Source organism: Trichoderma virens (assembly GCF_000170995.1).
Source record: "Trichoderma virens Gv29-8 chromosome Unknown TRIVIscaffold_79, whole genome shotgun sequence".
In the NCBI taxonomy this organism is placed as follows: domain Eukaryota; kingdom Fungi; phylum Ascomycota; class Sordariomycetes; order Hypocreales; family Hypocreaceae; genus Trichoderma; species Trichoderma virens.
The window spans coordinates 258,869-271,990 of record NW_014013670.1 but is presented as its reverse complement, the minus strand read 5'-3'; the positions used below and the strand labels follow the sequence as shown (position 1 = coordinate 271,990).

Sequence of the window (13,122 nt, the reverse complement as noted above, 5' to 3'; positions counted from 1 at the left end):
AATGAAAGAACAGTGGTTCGATAGAAAATGTAGCGGTAACACTGAGTGAGGTGGTAGAAGGGGGTCATGGGAGCTAAAGTAAGTTGAGGGGAATGTAAACGTTCTACTCCATACCATACCAGACAGAGTACATGTACCCCGTATAAACGCTGCCGAGGTAGGTAGGTAGGTATGTATGAGGTAGTATTTGCTCAAAGCGCTAAGTCAACACGCGCAGACGCAGTGATGGGGAGAGCTGACCAATCAACATGAAGCACAATAAGTACATGTATGAACATTTGGAGCTCATTTAAAGAAACGGATAGCTACCTACATCCGAAAGTTTTATTAAAAAAAATATCTTCTGTAACCAAGCTGGAGGTTTCTTGCGCATACATTCAAGGGCGTGTCGTCCTGTATGGTCTGCACCAGAGCCATGGTCCAAGAAGCCTAGTCTAAATCCTCATCCGCCACGTGGGGTTCAGAAGCGGGATGCAGGCACCAGGAGCGTATCGAGGTGGCAATGGCAATGACGTCGACGGAAGTGGTGGATAGGGGGCATCAGCACGCTGCCTCTCGACGACACTCAGTAGGTAGTGCGTTAAGAGAATGTCTGCCCAGCACCCAATTATATCCCTAGCCTGACAGTATATAACATATGGGAAGTACCTAGAGAAACCCCTTCCGTAGCTACTTCTAGTTACCAGATATTAGAGAAAGATTGAGAGAGTGATGATTATCAGATGAAGCATATACACTAAGGTGCGCTTCCATTTCGTCCTGCTTTAACACTGGAAGGCTGCCCCCTTGTGTAATTGAGTTCAACTGGTTCAATTAGAAAGCTCTAGATACTAACCATTGACCGCTATACATTGCCTACTCCCTCTACAATAGAGTCAGGACGGCTGGCGGTGGGCTGAAGCTCGAATGTAGTATGCAAGGGGAGAAGTGTGGTTGCTCGAATGTGGTACTTCAAGGGCAAATGATAGTTTTTAAAACGAATGGAAACAAAAGTTGATTCACTGTACAATGTTCCTTTACATTCATGAATGCATGGATATCTCTCTAGGACCGAAGCATATTCCCCACGACTCGTGATGGCACTGATGAGGAATATGTTGGGTAAGGCTTTAGAATGTATTATACTGTCTGGACTTGTTTGACCAAAAGCTACAAATTTCTTCGTCATAATGGTGTGCAGGAGAAATGTCATGTTTGTGAAAGCAGCACCTATTTCAGTCATTGAGATGAAACAGCTTCTGCAGACGATCGCAATTTTCTTCCCGGCAACGTTATCTCATGACCTCCCCTAACCTTGCTAGACTAAGGACTCTATTTTGCTATTCAACTGCTATTCAACTGCTATTCAACTAAGAGACCGAATCTCATTCTACTGGTCACCGAAACATCTCTATATATGTAATAATACATCGAGACAATCTGGTATCACCGTCTTTTAGTTTGAAACCACGTCAAACCCCGACATATCATCAAGCGCCGTGCGAATTGACATCGCATACATGGGAATTCCACCCGGAAAACACACAGGTTCATATACCTTCCCAGGGATACTTCCACCCATATAAGTTGATCTCACAGTCGGAAATAGCATCTGGTTGTTCATATCGATGATGTTCTTCTTCCAAGCCACAGATGCCTCACGTTTCGGGTTGATGTACTTGATGTTATTCTTCTGCATCTTTTGGATGCAGTCAGCGATCCATCGGCCCTGTACTTCCACAGTGGTTGGACCATTGCTAAGAAGGGTTGGAGCTTGTGGGCCATAGATATGAAACATGTTGGGATATCCACTGACGGTGAGCCCTAGGTATGTGTGAGCGCCAGAGAGCCATTCTTCATCAAGCTTGGTCTTGGATATGCTTTCGAGTCCTAATTGTGTCATGACTGTGGAGAGTTAGTAACCTAGTGCATTGGAGAATTATTAATATCTTTTTAATTGGGTGTCATACCTCCGGTCACGATATCCTATTGAAAAGAATGTGTTAGAGTTGTGATGCAGAACGTGATGAAATAATCTTGCAGATTACTCACAAAGCCTGTTGCCACTGCAATAACGTCAAACTCATGATGAGTTCCATCTTCAAGTATGATTCCAGTTTCATCAATATCCTTGATTGCATTGTTGCTGATGTCTACGATATCAACATTTTGCCTATTAAACTGTTCGTAGTAGTTATTCTCCAGACATGGTCGTTTGATTCCGAAAAAGTGAGGCATATCAAGCGGAGCAAGAATATCGCGCTTTTTCGGGTCATCAATTCGAGCACGAGTTTTCTTGGCCCAAAACTTGTATGACTCCTTGTTTGCCTCGGCATTCATCAGGTTATCTTTGTAGAGGGCGACCCAGTACCGGAATCCGCCAGCTTTCCAGACCTGCTCGTAAAATGCTTCGCGATCCTCCGGAGTGTCGTCAAACGTGTTTTTCTCAGCCCAGTCATAGAGAAGACCTACAAAAGTCTTTTCGCGATATTTGAATAACTCTGGGTAATAATTCTTGGCCTTTTCTTGTTCATCAACAGTAAGATCTCGCTTACGCATCGGAATAGCAAGGTTGGGAGTGCGTTGGAAAACCTTTATTTCTCCAGCTTCCGGGCCCCACGCCTGGACCATTTGTACCCCGGATGCTCCTGTACCGATAATGGCACATTTTTTCCCACTGACGGCGATCTTTTCGTCTGGCCAAAACGAAGAGTGATGGATCACACCTTTGAATTTATTCATTCCAGGCCAATCAGGAATATATCTCTTCGCAGCCTGTAATTTTCGCCCCCAGCATCAGCCCTGGAACAAAACGCTTCAAAGAGGTAGAGGATATGGATAATATCTATACTTACAAATCCTGTACCAAGAATAAGGTATTTGGCCTTTGTTGTACGACCATCTTCGGTACGTATGTTCCATTTTCCCTCAGCTTCGTCGAAGTGAGCTCCAACGACAACTGTATTGAAAGAGCAGTCTTTCTTCACCCCAATCACTTTATCAACATGATCAAAGTATGCTCGCAGACTCTCGTAATTGGGGTAGTTGCTCGGCCAATTCCATGTCTTCCAGACTTCGGGCCAGGAAAATTCATACTCAGGCACCTCAGAGTCGACACAAGCACCTGGATAGCAATTCCAGCGCCACGTACCACCGGTGTCGTTACCAGCTTCGAAGATGTATGTCTTCAAGCCGCAATCGCGTAGAGTCTTGAGCATGAATATGCCAGCTATATGAGTAGGGGCAAAGTTGTTAACAATGGTAGTGAATATTCCTAGTACGCAATTGATTTATCATACCGAAGCCTGCTCCAACCACGATGGCGTCAATGTCAAGATCTGCCGCATAGGGACCAGTCTTATCAGCATGTGACACCGAGTAGTCGGTAAGTTCAGTGTTGAACTTTTTGGACCCTGAGGGAAAGTTTTCACCCATGATGATGGATTATAGGGTGCAAGAGATAAGAGAGAGAGTAGAAAAGTTTTACTTGAATATGAAATGAGCTGGAGAGGCCTTTGAGGTGTGCTGAAACTTGATATTTAAATACAAGTCTTATCTTATGTTATAATTGTTACCTCACGATAACTGATCTCTCCCTGCATTTGCCAGTCTGTAGCCAGCCAACTCATCACGCATATTGATTGTGGCGTCAAATGTCTTTGCTGCCTACATTGAGAATATCCCCGCAGCGGACTGTTGAGCGAATAATGTTACATCTTTGGTAAGTTGAAACGCCTTCACATGCGGATCGGGATAAAAAAGAGGGGGAAAATGCAGGCGGAACGGCACGCAAGCCGCAGAAGTGAATTGAACCAATGATACGTGTCATATCAATATGCAGAGATGAACTGAAACAAGGATACGTGTCCTATCGGTATGCAGAGGCGAATAGAGACACGGATACAGGTGGTATTTGTTTGGTCATGAGATTCATGTGAAAGCGTGGCAAAGTTGCACAGAGTCGGACTCTCCACGTTACGCAAAGGGGGCATGACGCACACCCGGATGCGACAAAACACAAAAGCAGGGTGAGTCCATTTACTAGCATCAAAGCTTTGCCAATTATCTATCTATCTATCTTATATTCACCTTTCAATTACCAAAATGCCTTTCAGTACTCAAACTCTATCCAAGCTACAAGATACAGTCAACAAAGCATGCGTTGACCCCAATATTGATATTCCTGGTGTTACGGTTGTAGTCATTGATAAGAATGGCGAAGAACTGTTTGCCCACTCTGCTGGTAAGCGAGGTTTGACATCAAATGATCCAATGACTCTCGACACAATTTTTTGGATTGCATCTTGTACCAAGGTGCTCACGGGGATTGCTTGCATGCAGCTTGTAGAGCAAGGAATCCTGAGGCTAGATGATGGCGACCATCTTGAGAATGTTCTTCATGAGCTCAAGGAGATGAAAGTGTTGCGTGATGATGGAGCTTTTGAAGCTAAAAACAAGAAAATTACCCTTCGAATGCTCTTAACCCATACTTCTGGGTTTGGCTACACCTTTTTCAATGAACGGCTGAGGAATTGGACTTTTCCAGTCGGGAGAGAAGAGTTTTCTGGACGAGTTGAAGATATTACCTCTCTTCCTCTGCTATTTCAGCCTGGAGAAGGGTGGGAATATGGTGTAAGTTTCGACGTTTCTTTGAAGAATTTTGTAGCTCGGCATTTGCGACAAAGTGGCTGACATGTGATTCCCATTAGACGAGCATCGATTGGGCTGGAATAGCTGTCGAACGCACTACCGGACTTAATCTCAACGCATATATACAGAATCATATATTCCAGCCTCTCGGCATCAAAGATATGTCCATGTTCCCAAATAAAGACATGCGAAGTCGTCTTGCATATATGCACTCCAGAGCTGTAGATGGAAAAATACGACCGCGGGATCATCTTCTTCGAATCCCGCTGGTCGTCAATCCCGATGACGAATTTGAGACAAGCCGGGTGTTTAATAGTGGTGGCGCGGGCATGTTTGCAAAGCCTCAAGAATTCTGCAGTAAGTCGTGGGCCTTCTTACCAGCTTCATGCCTTGAGTCGTAAAGCAGCAGCTGAGCAATTCGAACAGAGATATTGGCAGTGTTATTGAACGACGGCACTTGTCCCAGGACTGGAAGCCAATTATTGCTCAAAGATACAGTGGAAGAGATGTTCCGTAACCAGATTCCGCAATTTCCCAACTACAGTCGCCAAGGCATTCCCGCTGCTAAACCTGATCTAACCAGCGCTATTGACGAGCTATATGCAGTGCATGGAAGTCCACCACAGGGATGGGGTTTAACTTTCATGAAGGCTAATAGCAACGGCACTGGGAGATCTAAAGAAACTGTTCACTGGGCTGGTTTGGCGAACTTATGGTGGTGGTGTGATCGCGAAAAGGGCGTGGCTGGGATGATTTGCTCCCAGATCCTTCCATTCGGAGATGGTAAAGTTGTGGGACTGTGGGCTGACATAGAGACTCAAGTTTACAAAGCTCTTGAGTGACTAACCATGCTAGTGAGACTGCGCTTTTCGTATAGTCATAGTCAATCAAAAGTTATTTGATCAATGGCAAGGGGAGTAGCTAACTAGCACCACCACGTATATTTCCAAATCTCAGACGGTGGTGATAACAGATAAACTAGTAATAGTAGAGGAGAGTAGCCCAAACGCTGTTGAGATACCAGGTGTAAACTGCCTAGGTAATAGAACATATTGGCAGTATATAGCAGGCTATATGATGTTTTATAATACATCTATGTTATGTCCATATGGTAGGTACACTGCTGTTCACACTGTCATGTTTGTACTCCACACAAGGTGGTTTTATGAAAGCTCTGTTTATACTATGAGAGTTTAAAACACTTTTCATTTTTTCCGTCCCTCTACTATCTCTCCAGCCACCTTTGCGGTAGCCTTCACGATCAGTTCATGCTCATGAGCATGAATCTTCGCCTCCAGCGCATCAAGCTCCTCTCCCTCCCAGCCAATTTCCTGGATAAGAATGGGGTCGCCTCTGTCGACTTCCTGAATAACATAGTGAACCATGATGCCCGTGTGCGTAATCCTTCCCGCCTTAAGGTCCTCGTAAGCTCGCTCAATTGCATGGGCACCATCAAATTGCCCTAGTCAGTCGATTAGCAAGTGCATTATATGCCAGTGGACATTCGATGGACTTACCGGGAAGGGCCGGATGCAAATTTATAACTTTGATACCTGCTGCTTCCAGTGGCCGTAGGAAGTCGGAAGAAAACACCCACATCCAACCCGCAAGGACTATCAATTCCGGTCTCTCCTCCAGATGTAGAATCTTGTCTGCCAAGGCAGCATCATACTTCTTCCTTGCCTCAACCATCTTTGCTTCATCTTTCTCTCCCTTGGCCAGAAATCCGTTACTGATGAGGTTGAAGTATTCCCATGGGATGCTTGCCTGTTCTGCTCGAGTAGTGGCGTATGCCTTTGCACGATTGACTATCAGACGAGTAATTCTGCTGTTGGGGATGCTGCCAGATGCGACGCCATCTATCAATGCCTGGAAATTCGAGCCATTGCCGGATGCCATGACAAGAATGCGGCAGGTTTCTCCTTGCTCTGCCATTTTTGTTGATTTTGTTTCGGTCTGCGAAAGATGACTTGAGAAATTTCAACCAGAATGAAGTGAGGTGGTGGAAAAGAAACTGGAAAGCTTTGGTTAAGATATGACTAAATGAGATTCGCTGTCAATCTAGAGAAAGAATGGTCTTTCATGAAGAAACTTTTGTTTGGATTGCGCAGTTGGCTGTAGAGAAGGAATGAGGGATCACAGATTGAGTCGTGTGATGTGATGCAGACAATGATTGATAGAGGGGTGTGCTTTTGGCTAGTGCGAAAATCGTGAAAGCTTCAGAAAGAATGTTTTGCTGAGCTGGAATAGCGTTGTTCCGATGCCGAAAGCATACTCGTAACAAACATGTCACACCGCAATGCGCTCATTGTTTTCGGGCGATTTTGCCTGGATTCAGTGGCTGAAGCTGTGAAGGAGCTTAACGATGCTGCACGGAAAGATGCACCCGCAGTAGCATCGACAGCAACTTGGCAGTTCTTCTACCAAAATGGGGCAGCTTGTGATAAATCATTGCGTATTCACTTCTTGCAAAACGCTTTTCACGATTGGTGAGGATGAAATGGAAGGACAGAGGAGATTTTACGTCGATATTTGACCTCCTCTTAATTGCTGGCTCAGGTATTACTCCGTACCTTAGTCTATTATAAATCGCCACGCGACATTTTGAGTCGTCATCGCGCATAATAAGCCATCGTCAGCATGTTTCGAGCGCATTCGACTGCATATGTACATGTAATCTTTTTCGTACTGTATTGATTCTGCGCATCAGCGGCGCTAAGAGCTTCTCATCTGGCCTATAGGTATCTTGTTTGGGCGCTGGAACCGCCTGGAATTTCGGCAGTCGGGATGAGATATACACTGTGTGGCTCTAGAGCACTGCATGATCTCTTCAGCTTCTCAGGATTCTAGAAACTACATACGTACATGCACTGTACCGATCCGCAGCAACGAAGGCTGATGGGAAAGGCATCATGGCTGATTCAGATGCCATCATTTCCAAACCCCGGGGGCAGAAATCATGCCTCAATTGTAAAAGTACGCTCAAGCCGTCCCTCCGAGAACCTACAGCCACCTACAAGTTGTGAAACGTCAACGTCAGCTGTAGCTAACGCCGCCTAGACCGCAAGATTGCGTGCGATAGACTGATGCCGGCATGTTCCTCTTGTAAGAGAAGAGGGAAGGTTTGCTCTGGATATGACTACAATCTATCATGGCCTCGTGATGGCGATGAGCGTCGGGCAATGACCGCGCAGGTTCGGAATCAGAAGTATCGAACCAATGCCTTTGCCTTCTTAAATACATCCAGTGTGGACCTCGTGCTTTACTATGAAAACAATTCTTCAGATTCTCTCAGTGAGTGCTCTTGCGTGTACTTTGTAGCTGCCATATTATTTCTTACGTTAACAATGATCACTTGCCGTGCAGCCGACAATAACAACATGAAGATGAGGGTTTGGATGCCATCACCTAGCCGCTCGCCGCAGCTTCCTCGATTTGGAAGTAACAAACGCCCTATATGTGAGTAATGGCTAGTACCACTAAACGTTATGTTTATGATTAAAACTGAACTTGCTAGATGATACTGATATATCGTCCGCTGTTCGACTAATCACATCTCGGGGCGATCTGCGACAAGATGTTTGTGGCCTCCTTCGCCGAATGGCACTCACAGATGACGGCGTTTCATCTCTTGCAGTCCGCTATGCAATGAACGCGATTTCGTATCTTTATCTCAGAATGCCAGATGAGGCCATGATGCATCAGATGCGTGCTGTGACTGCACTACAAGGCGCAATCGACCGAATTCCAGATCCCCGATGTAGAGCTCAAGCTATTGCCGCCAGCTTGCTCTTAAGCTTATACGAGGTTTGTAATGGCTTTGCTATTTTATGCATTATTTAAATTCGTATGCTGATCATAATTTAACTGTATCTTTTAGGTTCTTTGTCCAAGTGGCAAGACAACCGTTTGGTCCGTTCACTTTGATGGCTGCATGACCATCGTCAAGTCAAGCTACCAAGGCCGTGGTGAGCGTGAAGGTGAACATGCGACTCTCCTGGACTGGGTATTTTATCACAACGTCCTTTACAAATTCAGTTTGCAGCATTGGCAAAGGCGCACCCCAGAGATGGCGGCGATTGCGCAGCGGGACATGCTCATCGCTAAGATTGTGTCTGCTGATCATTTCAGCACGGTACTTATTTCCCCCAATCCTATCCTATCCTAGAATGAAGCAATTGACTGAGAAATGTTCAGATTCATAGCACTCTTGGCTGCTCACTTGAGCTTTTAGAGTTCCTTAGTAAAGCTATCGACCTCATAAAAGACCGAGATGATCCATTGTACTTATCAAAAGGCCATTCTCACGCCATTTATGATCTCGAAGGTAAGATCCGAGATATCGGCCAACAACTATGCAGTGGCATCGATAGGGAAGACTACCATGTTGTCGGAAGCAGAAAGCGCTATCTCACGATTGCTCGCATGTACCAACTTGCAGTTCTCATTTATCTTGATCGTGTGGTTCGAGGATCATTTGCCGATTCGCGCTTGTCACGCGCTAGCGCTGAGGAAGTGCTTCGTCTCTTGAGCGATCTCGGGCTGTGCGAGAGACCCTTTATTATGATCATGTTGGCTCTACAAACGGAAAGCGATAGCGACAGATTAGTGGTTCTTTCGACATTGAAGAATGCGATACACGAGAGACCGCTTAGCAATCTGACGTCGACAGAGCACATCATACGAAGAATATGGGCTCAGCAAGACCTCTACGGAAGCGGACAAGCAGATGCCTTGAAGATATTGAATACTATCATCAGCTCCAATGATATACCGCCTTCTTTCACTTGAGGTGATGCCGGCGATGCCGGGTCACTAATATCGGAGCAGGAATAGCCGGTGGATATACGATTTTTGGCTCTGCATGGGTGATTTTGGCCAGAATGATCCAGACGCCATCAGGAGTTGCAATACGAAAAAGCATTGGTCATTGTGCAAAGTTACATACGTCAGCTATCCCAGAGAGAAAGAAATTCTTCGGGCAATTCCCCGATTCTCCGCTAGATTGAACATCTGCTCGAACCATTCCATTCAATTACTGTCCAGCTTGACGCAACCACCTAGAGTGGGGGAAGATAGTTTGGCGTTATTTGTCACACTACGAGCTGCACCTTGCAAGGGTGGGGGATTCTTACGGCTTCCAATGTTTGTCCCCGCATCGGATCGTGATCCTATTTGTCGGGGAACGTCGGCTTGGCAGCGGTGAACGGAGCTCAGCCCCAGCTTGCCTTCATCGCGATGCTCAAACTTGAGCTTGACTAAGATCTCCTGCTTCAGATATTAAACCTGACCTGCTCCGGGAGGAGAAAATTATATCCTTGAGTGCAACGGCCAACAGCTCAGAACAATATCTGAATTCCGACCATGCGGTTGTATCTATTATCCAGCTGTGCTAGCTTGTTTCTCGCTGCAGCGGCGCTACCCCCAGGTAGTGTTGCAGCCGAAGACGCACCACAGATCCCTTTGACGCGTGAGTTTGTCACTCTCCCCTGGTTAATTGGTGAAGCCACAGCCAATACTTACACCTACGCATAGAGCAAGGTAAAAGAAATGGACAGTGGGCATATGCATATCGCCGCGCCGAAAGGCTGGTGCAGCAAATGACATTGGAAGAAAAAGCCAACATTACGCGTGGATACCGCAGCGACAACGTCTGCGCTGGTAACACTGGCTCCGTTCCTCGACTAGGATGGCCCGGCATGTGTGTTCACGACGCTGGTAATGGAGTTCGCGCAACTGACATGGTCAACTCTTATCCATCTGGGATTCACGTTGGAGCAAGCTGGGATCGAAACCTGACACATGAAAGAGGGTTCCACATGGGCAAGGAGTTTAAAGCAAAGGGAGGTCAGTTTTTCGTTACCCTTTCTTCGATTTGATGTTATCATTTGCTGAAACAAAGGTTGTCAGTCAACGTACCACTCGGTCCCAATGCTGGCCCATTAGGACGAACGCCGCTAGGTGGTCGAAATTGGGAGGGATTCTCTATTGATCCATATCTCTCTGGCCAGTTGAATTCAGAGACTATAATCGGAATGCAAGAGGCTGGCGTAATTGCGAATATCAAGGTACCATCTGATGATAGAACATATGGATTGTCCAGGTGGAGGCTGACCTATCGAAATGTAGCATTTCATCGCCAACGAACAAGAGACTCTAAGACGTCCGTACTTTGGTGTTGAAGCCGTTTCGGCAAATATCGATGATAAAACGCTGCACGAATACTACTTGTGGCCTTTTATGGACAGCGTTCATGCTGGTGTAGGATCTGTCATGTGCTCTTACAATAGGATCAACAGTACGTACGGATGCAAGAACGACAAGCTTATGAATGGCATCCTCAAGACCGAGCTGGCATTCGAGGGTTTCGTCATGCTTGATTGGGATGCTCAACACGATATACAAAGTGCCAATGCGGGACTCGACATGGTGATGCCTCTCGGTGGTTCATGGGGCAAGAATCTGACAGATGCGGTTGCGAACGGGACTGTCAGCGAGGACCGGGTGACTGATATGGCAACACGGTAAGTGTTTTTTTTAACCCTCATCCAACGCTATTTATGCTAACTTCGGTGTGCAAAGCATTATCGCTGCATGGTATTTGGTCGGCCAAGATGGTAACAAATTTCCAACTCCGGGCATTGGCCTCAAGCAGCTCACCCAACTTCATGAGAAGGTAGATGCAAGAGATCCTGCATCAAATTCTGTACTTTTGGAGGGCGCTATTGCAGGACACGTCTTGGTCAAGAATCGCGACAATGCTCTGCCGTTCAAAGGCAAGCTCGCTATGATATCCGTGTTTGGTTACGACGCTACAATCCCCCGTACCAAGAATACTGACCTTTTGTTCTCACATGGATACACTTCGTCTCCAGAGATGGAAAAAGTTTTATTGGGCCATGAAGCCCACTTTGACCAGGCAGCAAGGGGAGGTACAATCGTCACTGGTGGTCGGGCTGGTGCAAACTCGCCAGCATATATCGATGATGTATGTGATTTTTGCTCCCTGAATGCCGCGGAAATCGGTCATGGCTAACCTTAATCCAGCCCCTTAGTGCCATTCAGCATCGTGCTCGCAAAGACGGCACTTGGGTGAACTGGGATCTGGATTCATCCAACCCTGATGTTAATGCCGCTTCCGATGCTTGCCTGGTTTTCATCAATGCGATTGCAACCGAGGGCTGGGATCGCGAAGGGTTGCATGATGATTTCAGTGATGCCCTTGTCAAGAATGTGGCTTCTAAATGCACCAACACCATTGTTGTCATACACGCTGCGGGCATTCGTCTGGTTGATCAATGGATCGAGCATCCCAATATTACTGCCACTATCGTTGCTCATCTGCCTGGCCAAGACAGCGGCAGGGCTCTTTTGAAGCTGCTCTATGGCGAATCCAACTTCTCTGGCAAGCTACCTTACACAATTGCAAAGAACGAGAGCGATTACTCAGTGTATGCGCCGTGCATGCGTAGTTCTGAGGACGACATTGACCCGCAATGCGATTTCACCGAAGGCGTATATCTCGATTATCGCGCTTTTGATGCGAAGAACATTACGCCACGATTTGAGTTTGGATATGGGCTCAGCTATACGTCTTTTGGATATTCATCCCTCTCCATCAATGCGTCAAAACATCTTCGCCCGTCCAAGTGTAGCGGCGATAATCTCTGGCAACCTGCTGCAACAGTTGCCGCAACAATCACCAACAGTGGCTCTATGTCTGGACATGAAGTTGCCCAGCTATACTTGGCTATCCCAAACAGCCCACCAAAACAATTGCGTGGCTTCAATAAGATACTCTTGTCTCCTCAAGGGTCGGAAATTGTTCGCTTTGAGCTTACAAAGAGAGATTTCAGTGTATGGGACGTGATTTCTCAGTCCTGGGTTATTCAAGAGGGAGAGTACAAAATCTTTGTTGGAGCAAGCAGTCGAGATATTCGACTAACAGGAGCACTGCGAGTTACCAACAACTAGATGACTAGTCGGCATTGCTTGTGCTCACGTAGTGTTGAAAGTGAGCGCAGTTTTGTATTATGAAGTGATACGATGTATATAGAGAATTAATCAATGAATTCAGGACAATTTTACCATCGAAATCAATTTGTACACGATCAATGATGTAGGAAAAAAAATGGCAGTGTTTTTTTTTTTTTAAACTTAGATAGAGATCCCAAAATATCACAAAAGCCCTTACAAGAGCAGGGGAAAACAGGCAGAGTAGAATAGGTGGCAATAGTTGTAGAAGAATAGGCAGATAAATGTTAGTTTCTGTTAAGCCTTTGAGAAGCTAGATACATGCAACCAACTTAAGGTGATGACTACATGTAATTACTTCACCCGCCAACCAGAGGTCCCTACAGCCAATACCTGATGGAAAGCCATGTTGCGTCAGGGTAGGGCTGCTGCTTTAAGTGGGAATACAATCTCGGCTTGCAAGATTGCCGTAAATGGCTTTTATTTTCTCTCTCAAAGATTTCTATAGAGTTGCCTAGA

The 13,122-nt window shown here is 45.9% G+C and overlaps 5 protein-coding genes across 5 annotated transcripts; 3 read left to right on the top strand and 2 right to left on the bottom strand.

Annotated features, from left to right (window-relative positions):
• Positions 1-1,312: 1,312 nt before the first annotated feature.
• TRIVIDRAFT_77573 (uncharacterized protein) lies at positions 1,313-3,414 on the bottom strand (the record flags this gene model as incomplete). The annotated part of the gene is made up of 5 exons (XM_014099243.1): positions 1,313-1,884; positions 1,950-1,965; positions 2,032-2,754; positions 2,835-3,208; positions 3,279-3,414. 5 exons carry the CDS (start codon positions 3,412-3,414, stop codon positions 1,436-1,438), a joined length of 1,698 nt encoding a protein of 565 aa, XP_013954718.1.
• A 624-nt stretch (positions 3,415-4,038) lies between these two features.
• Positions 4,039-5,533, top strand: TRIVIDRAFT_83408 (uncharacterized protein; the record flags this gene model as incomplete). The annotated part of the gene is made up of 3 exons (XM_014099242.1): positions 4,039-4,611; positions 4,689-4,986; positions 5,056-5,533. The coding sequence occupies 3 exons, from the start codon at positions 4,084-4,086 to the stop codon at positions 5,469-5,471; spliced, it is 1,242 nt and encodes a 413-aa protein (XP_013954717.1).
• A 301-nt stretch (positions 5,534-5,834) lies between these two features.
• Positions 5,835-6,564, bottom strand: TRIVIDRAFT_48841 (uncharacterized protein; the record flags this gene model as incomplete). The annotated part of the gene is made up of 2 exons (XM_014099241.1): positions 5,835-6,091; positions 6,147-6,564. 2 exons carry the CDS (start codon positions 6,562-6,564, stop codon positions 5,835-5,837), a joined length of 675 nt encoding a protein of 224 aa, XP_013954716.1.
• A 1,599-nt stretch (positions 6,565-8,163) lies between these two features.
• Positions 8,164-9,420, top strand: TRIVIDRAFT_15340 (uncharacterized protein; the record flags this gene model as incomplete). Its single annotated transcript, XM_014099152.2, has 3 exons — positions 8,164-8,436; positions 8,510-8,764; positions 8,827-9,420. Coding segments are annotated over 3 exons (1,122 nt in total), but the record flags the coding sequence as incomplete, so codon positions are not given.
• A 501-nt stretch (positions 9,421-9,921) lies between these two features.
• Positions 9,922-12,715, top strand: TRIVIDRAFT_90223 (glycoside hydrolase family 3 protein; the record flags this gene model as incomplete). Its single annotated transcript, XM_014099240.1, has 6 exons — positions 9,922-10,099; positions 10,165-10,476; positions 10,540-10,697; positions 10,759-11,153; positions 11,212-11,617; positions 11,677-12,715. The coding sequence occupies 6 exons, from the start codon at positions 9,994-9,996 to the stop codon at positions 12,601-12,603; spliced, it is 2,304 nt and encodes a 767-aa protein (XP_013954715.1).
• Positions 12,716-13,122: the final 407 nt, after the last annotated feature.